A 14,992-nucleotide genomic window follows, 5' to 3' on the forward strand; every position below is an offset into this window, starting at 1 on the left:
CCAGATGGATGGGCCCGTGGCTGGATTGGTAAAGGGCAGAGAGCTCCAGTCCGCCAGCAAGGTGGAGGTGGAGTATTGGTTTGGGCTGGTATCATCAAAGATGAGCTTGTGGGGCCTTTTCGGGTTGAGGATGGAGTCAAGCTCAACTCCCAGTCCTACTGCCAGTTTCTGGAAGACACCTTCTTCAAGCAGTGGTACAGGAAGAAGTCTGCATCCTTCAAGAAAAACATGATTTTCATGCAGGACAATGCTCCATCACATGCGTCCAAGTACTCCACAGCGTGGCTGGCAAGAAAGGGTATAAAAGAAGAAAATCTAATGACATGGCCTCCTTGTTCACCTGATCTGAACCCCATTGAGAACCTGTGGTCCATCATCAAATGTGAGATTTACAAGGAGGGAAAACAGTACACCTCTCTGAACAGTGTCTGGGAGGCAGTGGTTGCTGCTGCACGCAATGTTGATGGTGAACAGATCAAAACACTGACAGAATCCATGGATGGCAGGCTTTTGAGTGTCCTTGCAAAGAAAGGTGGCTATATTGGTCACTGATTTGTTTTTGTTTTGTTTTTGAATGTCAGAAATGTATATTTGTGAATGTTGAGATGTTATATTGGTTTCACTGGTAAAAATAAATAATTGAAATGGGTATATATTTGTTTTTGTTAAGTTGCCTAATAATTATGCACAGTAATAGTCACCTGCACACACAGATATCCACCTAAAATAGCTATAACTAAAAACAAACTAAAAACTACTTCCAAAACTATTCAGCTTTGATATTAATGAGTTTTTTGGGTTCATTGAGAACATGGTTGTTGTTCAATAATAAAATTAATCCTCAAAAATACAACTTGCCTAATAATTCTGCACTCCCTGTATATGTATGTATGTGTGTGTGTGTCATATACCCCTATACCTTTCAACCCTTAAAAATTTTTTTATATTTATATGAATATTTTTTTATCAGATAGTATAAATATATATATATATATATATATATGAGTGTAACACTTATTTTAATTTATTTATGCTGTGCTTGGTGAACATTTTAGTTAACTCTTACACTTTACGCTAGGTCTTCACTCGAGCAAACTTGATGCACGCAAATTTAGTTTGTGTTCAAGCAGACGCGTTTACTTTCAACTTGCAATTGCGTGTAAGTTAGCTTGGCCGTGATATTGGTTATTGCTACCCGTGCTAACAGTAGCACACCACTTGTAATCTAGCCCTTTATGGGTAATGACAATTTGAGTTGAATGTTCTTTTATCTACAAATGGATAAAACAGAAAGTTTCAAAATATACAGATATGGCCGGGCCCATACATTTTATAATAATAATAATAATAATAATAAAAAAATAGACATTAATGAGATGAACTGAACAATATACTGCACAACAGCAGACTACTGTGAATTAAATTAACAATCACTGTACAAATATTTCCTGGCAGGCAATGCAAAACTTTAATTTAGCCTATGGTGTACTTTGAATACAAATTCACAACTGCAAACAAATGAAAACCAAATTTGGAAGATAAAGCAAATGTATGTAAATCATAAAGAATGGAATTAAAGAAGTACTACATAACCACACTTTATGGGATAAACAAAAAAAAATTTTCATGATTTAGTCAGAGCATACAATTTTAAACAGCTTTCCAATTTACTTCTATTATCTTATTTACTTTGTTCTCGTGGTATCTTTTGTTGAAATACATACATAGGTAGGCTCAGGAGCTAGGAGCTAGCTGCTGATTATAGACTGCACATATATACCTCTTATCATTGGCTTACCAATGTGTTCAGCTAGCTCCCAGTAGTGCATTGCTGCTCCTTCAACAAAGAATACAATGAGAATGAAGCAAAATTGTTAATTAAAGCATTTGTTTTTAAAAATTAGAACATCTATTTGAATGTGGACATGAAGACTTCAATATAAATATATGGGAATCAAATGTCATTTTAATAAATGTTACTTTCAATATCATCATTTTAACATTCATTGTATGGAAACATATGCAAGGGAACATTTGAATGTTACAATATTTATCTGGCCATTCAGGTATTATATGATGTTTGCAAATTAAATAGAAAGGATTTGACACCCAGCATTTTTCTTTCATTATTCAGACAGAGCATATGATTTTAAAGCTTATCAGTGACTCAGTGCTAAGTCCTGAATTGCAACATGACAGGTAATTGTACACCCTTTTTTCTTCTAAGGGAAATGTAACTGCTTCACAGCCAGCATACGCAAAGGCTTTAACAGAGCTAAACATCTTGGCTCTTATTAAAGGGGCAGTATACAACAATTTTCATTTAACTGCATGTAATAGACATTACTATAAAGAATAATATGCACAGATACCGATATAAAAATCGAGTATAAGTTAGAGTTAGTTAAAGTAATATTCTATTCCCTTGCATAATTTTGAAAATATACTAGAAAATATACTACTCTGATGATGGTGAAGGTACCTATTTCAGTTTTATAAGTGCCATGTTTATTTTTTCTATGGCCTACACAATAGCCAACATTATATCACCCCAATTTAATTTTTTTTTGTGATAATGAGGTCTTGAAGTGACCTCCAGTGCTGAAAGGGGAAACAGTTTACAATATAAAAAATAAGAGGTCTTATTATTAAGTTATGCCAATGGCTGTTCACAAACTTACAATAAGTCATATGATAGGCTTATCTGTGTTTCTCATCTGCCATACCTATATGTAAAATATAAGTGGCATGTTCTATTATCTTATTATGATTATTTTTAAGTTTGATTATCTGTGACAATCATATATTTGGAAATTTAGTATGAGCAAATGTCTAGTTTATCTGTTACATAAAGAAGGTTTATAAGAGTAGTATATACATTTTTCATAAAAAAAAAAAATTGAGGTTCTTTGTTTGAGACCCAAGAGTGGTCTCCACTATCTGAGACTACCCTATGTGGCGTTATCATTTTTTCTTTACTAAGGGGTCCAAAAGTGGTCTCATGTGCCGTTAGGAAGGTATATAGACTGACTGGCGTTATACAGGTATATTGTTATTTTTGTAATCTATTATATAGGCATGGAATGTATTTTTATTTTTCGCGTTTATATTATATATATATTTATATTTTGTATATTAAAAAAGGATTCTATTCAAAACTGAAATGCATCCATGTGGATTCCAATTTTGGCTGAAAAATCCCTTTAATTTTGACTTTACTATCCCTTTAATTTGAGGCAAGATAAATCATTGTTTGGGAGGTTTTTAACAGACAGAATAATTGCATAAGTAGTAGTGACACATACTTCATTACTCCATATGTAGTAAATATTAGCAAAGGCCTCCTTCTTGTGCAGTGACTGGACTTGCTCTAGCTTTTCTGCATACACACTGGCTTCCGTCTCCTCATTAGCAAAACTACGAACAGTTTTAATTGCTGAAATAGTTTCTTCTGCAGTGCTGTTAGCCTTCGCTATAGCAGACTGAACTTCTTTGGAAAGTTTCTGTGAGAAGGAAAAAAGAGAATTTCAATGTTTTCTTCCAAGGAATTTCTCTAGAAGTAAATGTCCAACTATCAGAACCAGCAGAAAGAGTATTCGGTATTGATTTATACAAATGAATGCCAAATATTACAGCGGGTAACAATATTTGGCCCTTTTTAGAGACAGATATATTTGTTTAAAGGGACACTCAGGTTAAGTTAAATTTTCATGATTCAGATACAGCATGTAATTTTAAACAACTTTCCAATTTACTTCCATTAAAAAAAATGTGCACAGTCTTTTATATTTACACTTTTTGAGTCACCAGGTCCTACTGAGCATGTGCAAGAATTCACAGACTATACGTATATGCATTTGTGATTGGCTGATTGCTATCACATGGTTCAAGGGGGGTGGAAATATACATAACTTTGAAATTTGTTATAAAAAAAATCTACTACTCATTTGAAGTTCAGACTAAGTGCTATTGCATTGCCTTGTTATCTTGCATTTGTTGATTATGCAAATCTAATGTGTTGACTGGTGCAACACATTGCATTTTATAAGGAGGGTAGCTAGCATTCCCTACCGTTTGGTCCTTTTGTTTATATATATATTTGAATTTTAATAAATCTTTTTTAGATAATTTTATTCAAACATTGGGACTTAACTTGCCTTACTTGCCTACCTACTATCTACCACTCCCTAAGGGAGCCCTTGGTTGCATATACTGCAGCATTAACTTAGCACTTTATAATATTCATCACCTCTGAGACTCAAGTGTATCTGGGGTCCTGTGTTCCTGTCATCGTGAGGTCCAGTGAACTGGGTCACTGTTGAATATCCAGTCTGCTTCTGATAGCACTGTCTGAGTGCTCTTCATAAATGTGAGTACCCTGACTAGGGATATATACACTGACCCTATCTGGTTATATTACTGTTACACACAGGCTGTTTTCTTTCTCCCGACTCTGATGATATCTCGTTCCTATATCCAGGCTAATCAGTGAGCTGGTGCGCTGTTAAATATCCAGTCTGTACCTAATAGCACTGTCTGAGTGCTCCTCACAAATGTGAGTACCCTGATTAGGAATCATAGATGGTGAACATATTATATCATTACCGATACACACAGGCGCCTCTTTTATTCTTTCCAAATTTGCAGTTATCGTGACATCTATATGTGAGGAGAGTGCAGCCCTATTCATCGATCACTGAACAACAACCTCACCCTTTGATATCCAGTTGGAACACCAGTTTTAAACTGACTTGTATCCATAGAGGCCTTGGTCTGCTAACACTTTGGTGTTTGGTAAAACTTTGGTATTAGCATTGTATGAAAGAAACTGTATAATATTTCTAGGTTGTATTTCATATACTGGTTATATGTAGGTTGTATCTCACATATTGTGATATATATGGCCTGGCCATATTGTGGTTAGAGCCGCACATTATATTATGTGTTAATTTTTGTTTAATATTTTAGCGCCCCCTATTAAGAGATAGTGCTCATTAATATCTCTTTTACTTAGACAAGTTATACATTGTTGCAAACACTGCTGTCATATAATATTCAAGACGTGCACACTCCAGCGCATATCCAGATATTCTCTTCAACAAAAGATACTGAGAGAATGAAGTTAATTTGATGATAAAAAAGAAAATTTAATTTTTTTTTATTCCAATTTAATGCTCTATGTGAATTCTGACGTTACTGTATCATAAACATATATTTTTTTCTATCTCTTTATTACAATATAGGATAATAAATAATGGGGGGGGGGGGTTTGTTTGTTTTTTTTAAAAATACCAGTCTACTGGATGTTTACCTATAGACACAATTAACTAAATGGGACATGATGCCCAAATGTTGAATTACTTGAAAGTGATGCAACATATCTTAAAAAAAAAGAAGAAGATATTTTGCATCAAAATGTTTACAGTAGCCACAGCCCATCGTAAAGGGACTTTAAGCAACCAATCTGGATGTTCGCATGCATTTGACATGTGCAGGCACAGTTACCTTATTTCATTACTTGTTTTAAGAACACTTACTCTGAAATCTCGCAAAAGCTCAGTGAAATCCCATGAGACCACAGCAAAGCAAAGTCTGAAACTCAGCACCTGTGAAGCGGATTGGCTGTCTTTTAGCTTCTTTTTTTTTAGCATGCAGATGACAGTAAAAACAGTAGCTCCTGATCACATGACATCACCACTTATACACAGAGCATGTGCACATGCACATAGCTGTCCGAAAATATGCTTGATATGTTATCACAGAAAACATAATTTATGTAAGAACTTACCTGATAAATTCATTTCTTTCATATTAGCAAGAGTCCATGAGCTAGTGACGTATGGGATATACATTCCTACCAGGAGGGGCAAAGTTTCCCAAACCTCAAAATGCCTATAAATACACCCCTCACCACACCCACAAATCAGTTTAACGAATAGCCAAGAAGTGGGGTGATAAGAAAAAAGTGCGAAAGCATAAAAAATAAGGAATTGGAATAATTGTGCTTTATAAAAAAAAATCATAACCACCACAAAAAAGGGTGGGCCTCATGGACTCTTGCTAATATGAAAGAAATTAATTTATCAGGTAAGTTCTTACATAAATTATGTTTTCTTTCATGTAATTAGCAAGAGTCCATGAGCTAGTGACGTATGGGATAATGACTACCCAAGATGTGGATCTTTCCACGCAAGAGTCACTAGAGAGGGAGGGATAAAATAAAGACAGCCAATTCCGCTGAAAAATAATCCACACCCAAAATAAAGATTAAATGAAAAAAACTGAAATTATAAGCAGAAGATTCAAACTGAAACAGCTGCCTGAAGTACTTTTCTACCAAAAACAGCTTCAGAAGAAGAAAACACATCAAAATGGTAGAATCTAGTAAAAGTATGCAAAGAAGACCAAGTTGCTGCTTTGCAAATCTGATCAACCGAAGCATCATTCCTAAATGCCCAGGAAGTAGAAACTGACCTAGTAGAATGAGTTGTAATCCTTTGAGGCGGAGTTTTACCCGACTCGACATAAGCATGATGAATTAAAGATTTCAACCAAGATGCCAAAGAAATGGCAGAGGCCTTCTGACCTTTCCTAGAACCGGAAAAGATAACAAATAGACAAGAAGTCTTTCGGAAATTCTTAGTAGCTTCAACATAATATTTCAAAGCTCTAACTACATCCAAAGAATGCAATGATCTCTCCTTAGAATTCTTAGGATTAGGACACAATGAAGGAACCACAATTTATCTACTAATGTTGTTAGAATTCACAACCTTAGGTAAAAATTTAAAAGAGGTTCGCAACACCGCCTTATCCTGATGAAAAATCAGAAAAGGAGACTCACAAGAAAGAGCAGATAATTCAGAAACTCGTCTGGCAGAAGAGATGGCCAAAAGGAACAAAACTTTCCAAGAAAGTAATTTGATGTCCAATGAATGCATAGGTTCAAACGGAGGAGCTTGAAGAGCCCCCAGAACCAAATTCAAACTCCAAGGAGGAGAAATTGACTTAATGACAGGTTTTATACGAACCAAAGCTTGTACAAAACAATGAATATCAGGAAGATTAGCAATCTTTCTGTGAAAAAGAACAGAAAGAGCAGAGATTTGTCCTTTCAAGGAACTTGCAGACAAACCTTTATCCAAACCATCCTGAAGAAACTGTAAAATTCTCGGAATTCTAAAAGAATGCCAGGAAAAATGATGAGAAAGACACCAAGAAATATAAGTCTTCCAGACTCTATAATATATCTCCCTAGATACAGATTTACGAGCCTGTAACATAGTATTAATCACAGAGTCAGAGAAACCTCTTTGACTAAGAATCAAGCGTTCAATCTCCATACCTTTAAATTTAAGGATTTGCAGAACCCCTTAGGTGGTACTTATACTTGCAAATCACTTCTGCATTACATAAATTTCTTTCTAACACACGTAATCACCTCAGCACCACGTTAGAGAAAATATGCTGCGCTAATTTGAGACAGAAACATATCATCTCAAGAATATATATAGCTTTACAATCCACAACAAACGAGGAAAAAACCCCTCTCATGTGCAAGTGGGAGGCTGATATGGGTATTAACTTAGAAGTGACGGAATGGCATGAATTACTTTATTCCTCCTGCAGAGGTTTGATAAGCGCTGATCTACGAGAAAACAGCTATAAAACCATCTTTAGGTGGTACTTAACGCCTATAAAGACTTCCCACTTCACAGAGGTAAAAAATAGAAAATGCTATAGGGGGTGTAATGAAATAGGAACCTATATACACATGTGGTGGGAGTGCCGTGAAATTAAACAGATTTGATCATGCTTATCCAACCACCTTAGTACACTAATAGGGGACCAGATAACGCTTGCCATATCCCAGGGATTACTCAACATACCGTTCCCGAACTATCACCATCATATCAACACTTTTATCAGAATACTTTGCACAGTTACAAGATTGTGCATTGCTAAGTATTGGAGGGAGAGAGCACCAACATGGCAAGAGGTTCTAGATAAAATTAAATTGACACATAGACTCCATGAAACTGCAGCTTTTATCCTGGGAAATGTAGATACATATCAAAAAATATGGTTTTACTGGTTAATGCAATCATGATGGAGTAGTGAAATTCTGGGGACCCTAATTTAAACACATAGAAAGACAAATGACATATACTAGGGAAGACTCATTTATAGACATTCCACCCCCCATTAAAGAACATAGCTTTCGTGATAAATTAAATGGCAATGACACATACAACTACTTTATACTTGACCACATGTTAGTTCAATTTAGTTTATTTTTGTTGTTCATTATTTTTCGTAATTATTTGAGTTTATTTTAATTTTATTGTTTTTTCTTGTTTGGTTTGACTTTTTTGTTTGGAAAAATGTACAAAATATTTTTGTTAACATCAGTATATCAGATACCTGATACCTGTGACCTGATACCTGTGGTGAAACATCACTATGAAGGGAAAAAAAAAGCCAAATATAATCACACCATGGGAATGAGATGTCTAACTTATACTATGATGTACTGGGTTATTAATACTTATTGATATGTAATGTGATGTTTTCTGCTTAATAAAAAATATTTTAACATAAATTTAAGGATTTGAGATCCTGATGGAAAAAAAGGACCTTGCGACAAAAGGTCTGGTCTTAACGGAAGAGTCCACGGTTGGCAAGAGGCCATCCGGACAAGATCCGCATACGAAAACCTGTGAGGCCATGCTGGAGCTACCAGCAGAAAAAACGAGCATTCCTTCAGAATCTTGGAGATTACTCTTGGAAGAAGAACTAGAGGCGGAAAGATATAGGCAGGATGATACTTCCAAGGAAGTGACAATGCATCCACTGCTTCCGCTTGAGGATCCCTGGATCTGGACAGATACCTGGGAAGTTTCTTGTTTAGATGAGAGGCAATCAGATCTATTTCTGGAAGTCCCCACATTTGAACAATCTGAAGAAATACCTCTGGGTGAAGAGACCATTCGCCCGGATGTAACGTTTGGCGGCTGAGATAATCCGCTTCCCAATTGTCTATACCTGGGATATGAACCGCAGAAACCAGACAGGAGCTGGATTCCCCCCATACCAGAATTCGAGATACTTCCTTCATAGCCAGAGGACTGTGAGTCCCTCCTTGATGATTGATGTATGCCACAGTTGTGACATTGTCTGTCTGAAAACAAATGAACGATTCTCTCTTTAGAAGAGGCCATGACTGAAGAGCTCTGAAAATTGCACGGAGTTCCAAAATATTGATCGGTAATCTCACCTCCTGAGATTCCCAAACCCCTTGTGCTGTCAGAGACCCCCAAACAGCTCCCCAACCTGTCAGACTTGCATTTATTGAAATTACAGTCCAGGTCGGAAGAACAAAAGAAGCCCCCTGAACTAAACGATGGTGATCTGTCCACCACATCAGAGAGTGTCGTACAATCGGTGTTAAAGATATTAATTGAGATATCTTTGTGTAATCCCTGCACCACTGGTTCAGCATACAGAGCTGAAGAGGTTGCATGTGAAAACGAGCAAAGGGTATCGCGTCCGATGCTGCAGTCATAAGACCTAGAATTTCCATGCATAAAGCTACCGAAGGGAATGATTGTGACTGAAGGTTTCGACAAGCTGATATCAATTTTAGACGTCTCTTGTCCGTTAGTGACAGAGTCATGGACACTGAATCTATCTGGAAACCTAAAAGGGTTACCCTTGTCTGAGGAATCAATGAACTTTTTGGTAAATTGATCCTCCAACCATGATCTTGAAGAAACAACACAAGTCGATTCGTATGATGAATCGGAATATGCAGATATGCATCCTGTAAATCTATTGTGGACATATAATGCTCTTGCTGAACAAAAGGCAGGATAGTCCTTATAGTTACCATCTTGAATGTTGGTATCCTTACATAACGATTCAATATTTTTAGATCCAGAACTGGTCTGAAGGAATTCTCCTTCTTTGGTACAATGAAGAGATTTGAATAAAACCCCAGCCCCTGTTCCAGAACTGGAACTGGCATAATTACTCCAGCCAACTCTAGATCTGAAACACATTTCAGAAATGCTTGAGCCTTCGCTAGGTTTACTGGAACACGGGAAAGAAAAAATCTCTTTGCAGGAGGCCTTATCTTGAAGCCAATTCTGTACCCTTCTGAAACAATGTTCTGAATCCAGAGATTGTGAACGGAATTGAACCAAATTTCTTTGAAAAAACGTAATCTGCCCCCTACCAGCTGAGCTGGAATGAGGGCCGCACCTTCATGTGGACTTGGGAGCTGGCTTTGGTTTTCTAAAAGTCTTGGATTTATTCCAGACTGGAGATGGTTTCCAAACTGATACCGCGCCTGAGGATGAAGGATCAGGCTTTTGTTCCTTGTTGTGACGAAAGGAACTAAAACGATTATTAGACCTAAATTTACCTTTAGATTTTTTATCCTGTGGTAAAAAAGTTCCTTTCCCTCCAGTAACAGTTGAGATAATAGAATCCAACTGAGAACCAAATAATTTATTACCCTGGAAAGAAAGGGAAAGCAGAGTAGACTTAGAAGACATATCAGCATTCCAAGTTTTAAGCCATAAAGCTCTTCTAGCTAAGATAGCTAGAGACATATACCTGACATCGACTCTAATGATATCAAAGATGGCATCACAAATAAAATTATTAGCATGTTGTAGAAGAATAATAATGCTATGAGAATTATGATCTGTTACTTGTTGCGCTAAAGCTTCTAACCAAAAAGTTGAAGCTGCAGCAACATCCGCTAAAGATATAGCAGGTCTAAGAAGATTACCTGAACACAAGTAAGCTTTTCTTAGAAAGGATTCAATTTTCCTATCTAAAGGATCCTTAAAGGAAGTACCATCTGCCGTAGGAATAGTAGTACGCTTAGCAAGAGTAGAGACAGCCCCATCAACCTTAGGGATTTTGTCCCAAAATTCTAATTTGTCAGATGGCACAGGATATAATTGCTTAAAACGTTTAGAAGGAGTAAAAGAATTACCCAAATTATTCCATTCCCTGGAAATTACTTCAGAAATAGCACCAGGGACAGGAAATACTTCTGGAATAACTACAGGAGATTTAAAAACCTTATTTAAACGTTTAGATTTAGTATCAAGAGGACCAGAATCCTCAATTTCTAATGCAATTAGGACTTCTTTAAGTAAAGAACGAATAAATTCCATTTTAAATAAATATGAAGATTTATCAGCATCAACCTCTGAGACAGAATCCTCTGAATCAGAAGAACCAATATCAGTATCAGAATGATGATGTTCATTTAAAAATTCATCTGAAAAATGAGAAGTTTTAAAAGACTTTTTACGTTTACTAGAAGGAGGAATAACAGACATAGCCTTCTTAATGGATTTAGAAACAAAATCTCTTATGTTATCAGGAACACTCTGAATATTAGATGTTGACGGAACAGCAACAGGTAATGTAACAGTACTAAAGGAAATATTATCTGCATTAGCAAGTTTGTCATGACAAACAGTACAAACAACAGCTGGAGGAACAGATACCAAAAGTTTACAGCAGATACACTTAGCTTTGGTAGCTCCAGCACCAGGCAGCGATTTTCCAGAAGTATCTTCTGACTCAGCTTCAACGTGGGACATCTTGCAATATGTAATAGAAAAAACAACATATAAAGCAAAATTGATCAAATTCCTTAAATGACAGTTTCAGGAATGGGAAAAAAATGCCAGTGAATAAGCTTCTAGCAACCAGAAGCACAAAATAATGAGACTTAAATAATGTGGAGACAATAGTGACGCCCATATTTTTTTTAGCGCCAAAAAAGACGCCCACATTATTTGGCGCCTAAATGCTTTTGGCGCCAAAAATGACGCCACATCCGGAACGCCGACACTTTTGGCGCAAAAGAACGTCAAAAATGACGCAACTTCCGGCGACACGTATGACGCCGGAAACAGAAAAAAAAATTTTGCGCCAAAAAAGTCCGCGCCAAGAATGACGCAATAAAATGAAGCATTTTCAGCCCCCGCGAGCCTAACAGCCCACAGGGAAAAGTCAAATTTTTAAGGTAAGAAAAAAATGATTTATTCATATGCATTATCCCAAATATGAAACTGACTGTCTGAAATAAGGAATGTTGAACATCCTGAGTCAAGGCAAATAAATGTTTGAATACATATATTTAGAACTTTATATAAAACTGCCGAACCATAGCTTAGAGTGTCACAGAAAATAAGACTTACTTACCCCAGGACACTCATCTACATGTAGTAGAAAGCCAAACCAGTACTGAAACGAGAATCAGTAGAGGAAATGGTATATATAAGAGTATATCGTCGATCTGAAAAGGGAGGTAAGAGATGAATCTCTACGACCGATAACAGAGAACCTATGAAATAGACCCCGTAGAAGGAGATCACTGCATTCAAATAGGCAATACTCTCCTCACATCCCTCTGACATTCACTGCACGCTGAGAGGAAAACCGGGCTCCAACCTGCTGCGGAGCGCATATCAACGTAGAATCTAGCACAAACTTACTTCACCACCTCCATAGGAGGCAAAGTTTGTAAAACTGATTTGTGGGTGTGGTGAGGGGTGTATTTATAGGCATTTTGAGGTTTGGGAAACTTTGCCCCTCCTGGTAGGAATGTATATCCCATACGTCACTAGCTCATGGACTCTTGCTAATTACATGAAAGAAAATACAGTTTTCTCAGAAGTATTTTTGCAACTTATATTTATTACAAAAATGCTTCTAGTCAAATTTGAAATGTTCCTTTCCACATTCCAAATTTGACCTAAATGATTTTTCCCCAAACCTGTGTGTGTATAGTGATGTATTTTACATATTTTACATACAACAAATATATACTATTATATCAGAAAGCGGAGCTAATACTTAAAGGGACATGACGTTTCAATAGTTCCTGTCCCATCAAAAATAGAGTATTTTAAAATGTATTGCAGTGTTTTGTTTTGTTTAAAGCTGGATGTGCCAAATGGGAGTTCTTCCTATCAGCCAGTAGAAACCTAGGTATTTGTTACATTTCCTGTTAGCTTCACATTAAAGTCTTTAAAGTTACATACTAGAAATGTCCCATGTAAAGGGCCCAAATTATCCTCAGGAGGGAGGACAGGGTTCCCAGCAGCAAATAGACGAGCATTTAGATGAAAAATTTTTGAGTAATTAAAAGGGACATGAGACCTAAAAGTTTTCTTTCATCAATATAAGTGTCTATTTTATATCTTTTGACAACTAAATTGAAAATATATATTATCTCTATCAACATGTTAAGCAGCCAAAGAGAACCCCTTTAATAATAGGAAAAGGCATTGTGTGACAGTGACATGTGAGATTAAAGAGAGACTTTGAGATGGTAATTTAACTCCGTCAACTGTGAACTGGCAGAGAGGTTAGAAAGCAGGAATCATTGGACTAGTACCGTAGTACGTTGAGTCTTTGAGCTTGAAAGCTTCAGTGTAAAGGCTCAAAGCACTTGTCCTAAATCCAATTCAAATAAAAAATGTGCCTGAGACCAGGGTGTTAAAAAAAGTCACAAATCCCTGGCCCCCAGAGGGCTTAATAATCTATTTACAAGTAACTACAAAAGTACATGCAAATCAATACTAGGTCAGTGTGCTAAATATCTACTGATTTATGGTTTCTTTAGTACATTGATGAAACTGAAAAACAGAATATACCAGTAAACTGGTTAATGGACATGTGAAAGCATTCATTTAATTAATGTGTAATTACTAATTAATAGCAGGCAGCAGAAGTGAAAACAAAGAGAATCTGTTAAGAAACAGGACATACTGAATCTATGTATATTATGAAAACACAGCGCTAGGTGCGGCTCTCTTGATCTCAGATTACATGCAGTAATACTGAAACTATTTTTAGTCTATGACTAACCCTAGGAAAAAGGTGGTGTGGCAGGTAGCATTTGTCAGTTATGTCTTTATGACTAAATAATTAATTCATAGTTAGCCAACATTTCCCCCTTACTGAAATAATTTAAAGGGACATTCAACACTTAGTGTAACAGGTTTTTATATAGTAAATTAAGAAACGGAGGTCCGCCTACACTATACCCCTCCTCCCTTGCCGCCTTGCTTCTGTCCTAATCAGCGGCGCTAATTACTCTAATACCCGGTCAATTTCAGTCCGAGGACTGGATTCTGATTTGCTTATCAGTTTAAGAAGAAGGCAGCTACGTTATAGTGGGGGGAGTTCGGCATCCATATTGACCGGGTATTAGAGTAGTTAGCGCCGCTGATTAGGACAGAAGCAAGGCGGCAAGGGAGGAGGGGTATAGTGTAGGCGGACCTCCGTTTCTTAATTTACTATATAAAAACCTGTTACACTAAGTGTTGAATGTCCCTTTAAGGCTGAATATATTCAGAATTACAGCTTTACTTGTACTGAGAAATGAAAAAGGAGTTGTTTTGCAAATTGAAACACTTTAGGCTATTTAAAAAAAGTTATTTAACTAAAAATAGATCTCATAATTGTATGTGAAATTAGATATTCCTGCTATGCAATAAAAAATATTTTTAAAAATTGCTATATGGATTTCCACTGACCACCCTCGGCTTCAGTCTGTTTTATTTTTTCTACAGATAGAGCTGCTACAATAAACAATTTTGTGCTCCACTCATAATCTTGCACTTTATCTTTAAAAAAGCTCCCCAAGAATTTGAGGCTTGGGCCTGCCATAACAGATCCTGGAATAAAAATTAAGTCTAAAATTATATCAAAATTAAATCTATTTTTAAAAATTTATATTTTGTGACTTTTACACTGTGTTTACTGAGCCTTTAAACATGCTGAAAATCTATTTTGCATTAAAAAAAAGTTTAAGTTAAACCTATTTAAATAAATATTTATGTTGAAAAGTTTTTATTCAGGATTTTACATAGACAATAAACAATATTCATACATTCCAACATCTGTAGGTCACTTAGGTCATAATAAATACATTCCATTATCTTGTAATGTA

At 36.2% G+C, this 14,992-nt stretch overlaps 1 protein-coding gene across 1 annotated transcript in view; it reads right to left on the reverse strand.

The window, feature by feature from the left end:
* ABCB9 (ATP binding cassette subfamily B member 9) overlaps window positions 1–14,992 on the reverse strand; it is a 193,796-nt gene that overhangs the window by 154,052 nt on the left and 24,752 nt on the right. The window contains exon 5 of the mRNA XM_053699772.1: window positions 3,306–3,503. Within this exon, the coding sequence (XP_053555747.1) occupies window positions 3,306–3,503 (198 nt within the window). The remainder of the gene's footprint in view (window positions 1–3,305; window positions 3,504–14,992) is intronic.

The sequence above is a fragment of the Bombina bombina genome, chromosome 2 (assembly GCF_027579735.1).
Source record: "Bombina bombina isolate aBomBom1 chromosome 2, aBomBom1.pri, whole genome shotgun sequence".
NCBI classification, from domain to species: Eukaryota; Metazoa; Chordata; class Amphibia; order Anura; family Bombinatoridae; genus Bombina; species Bombina bombina.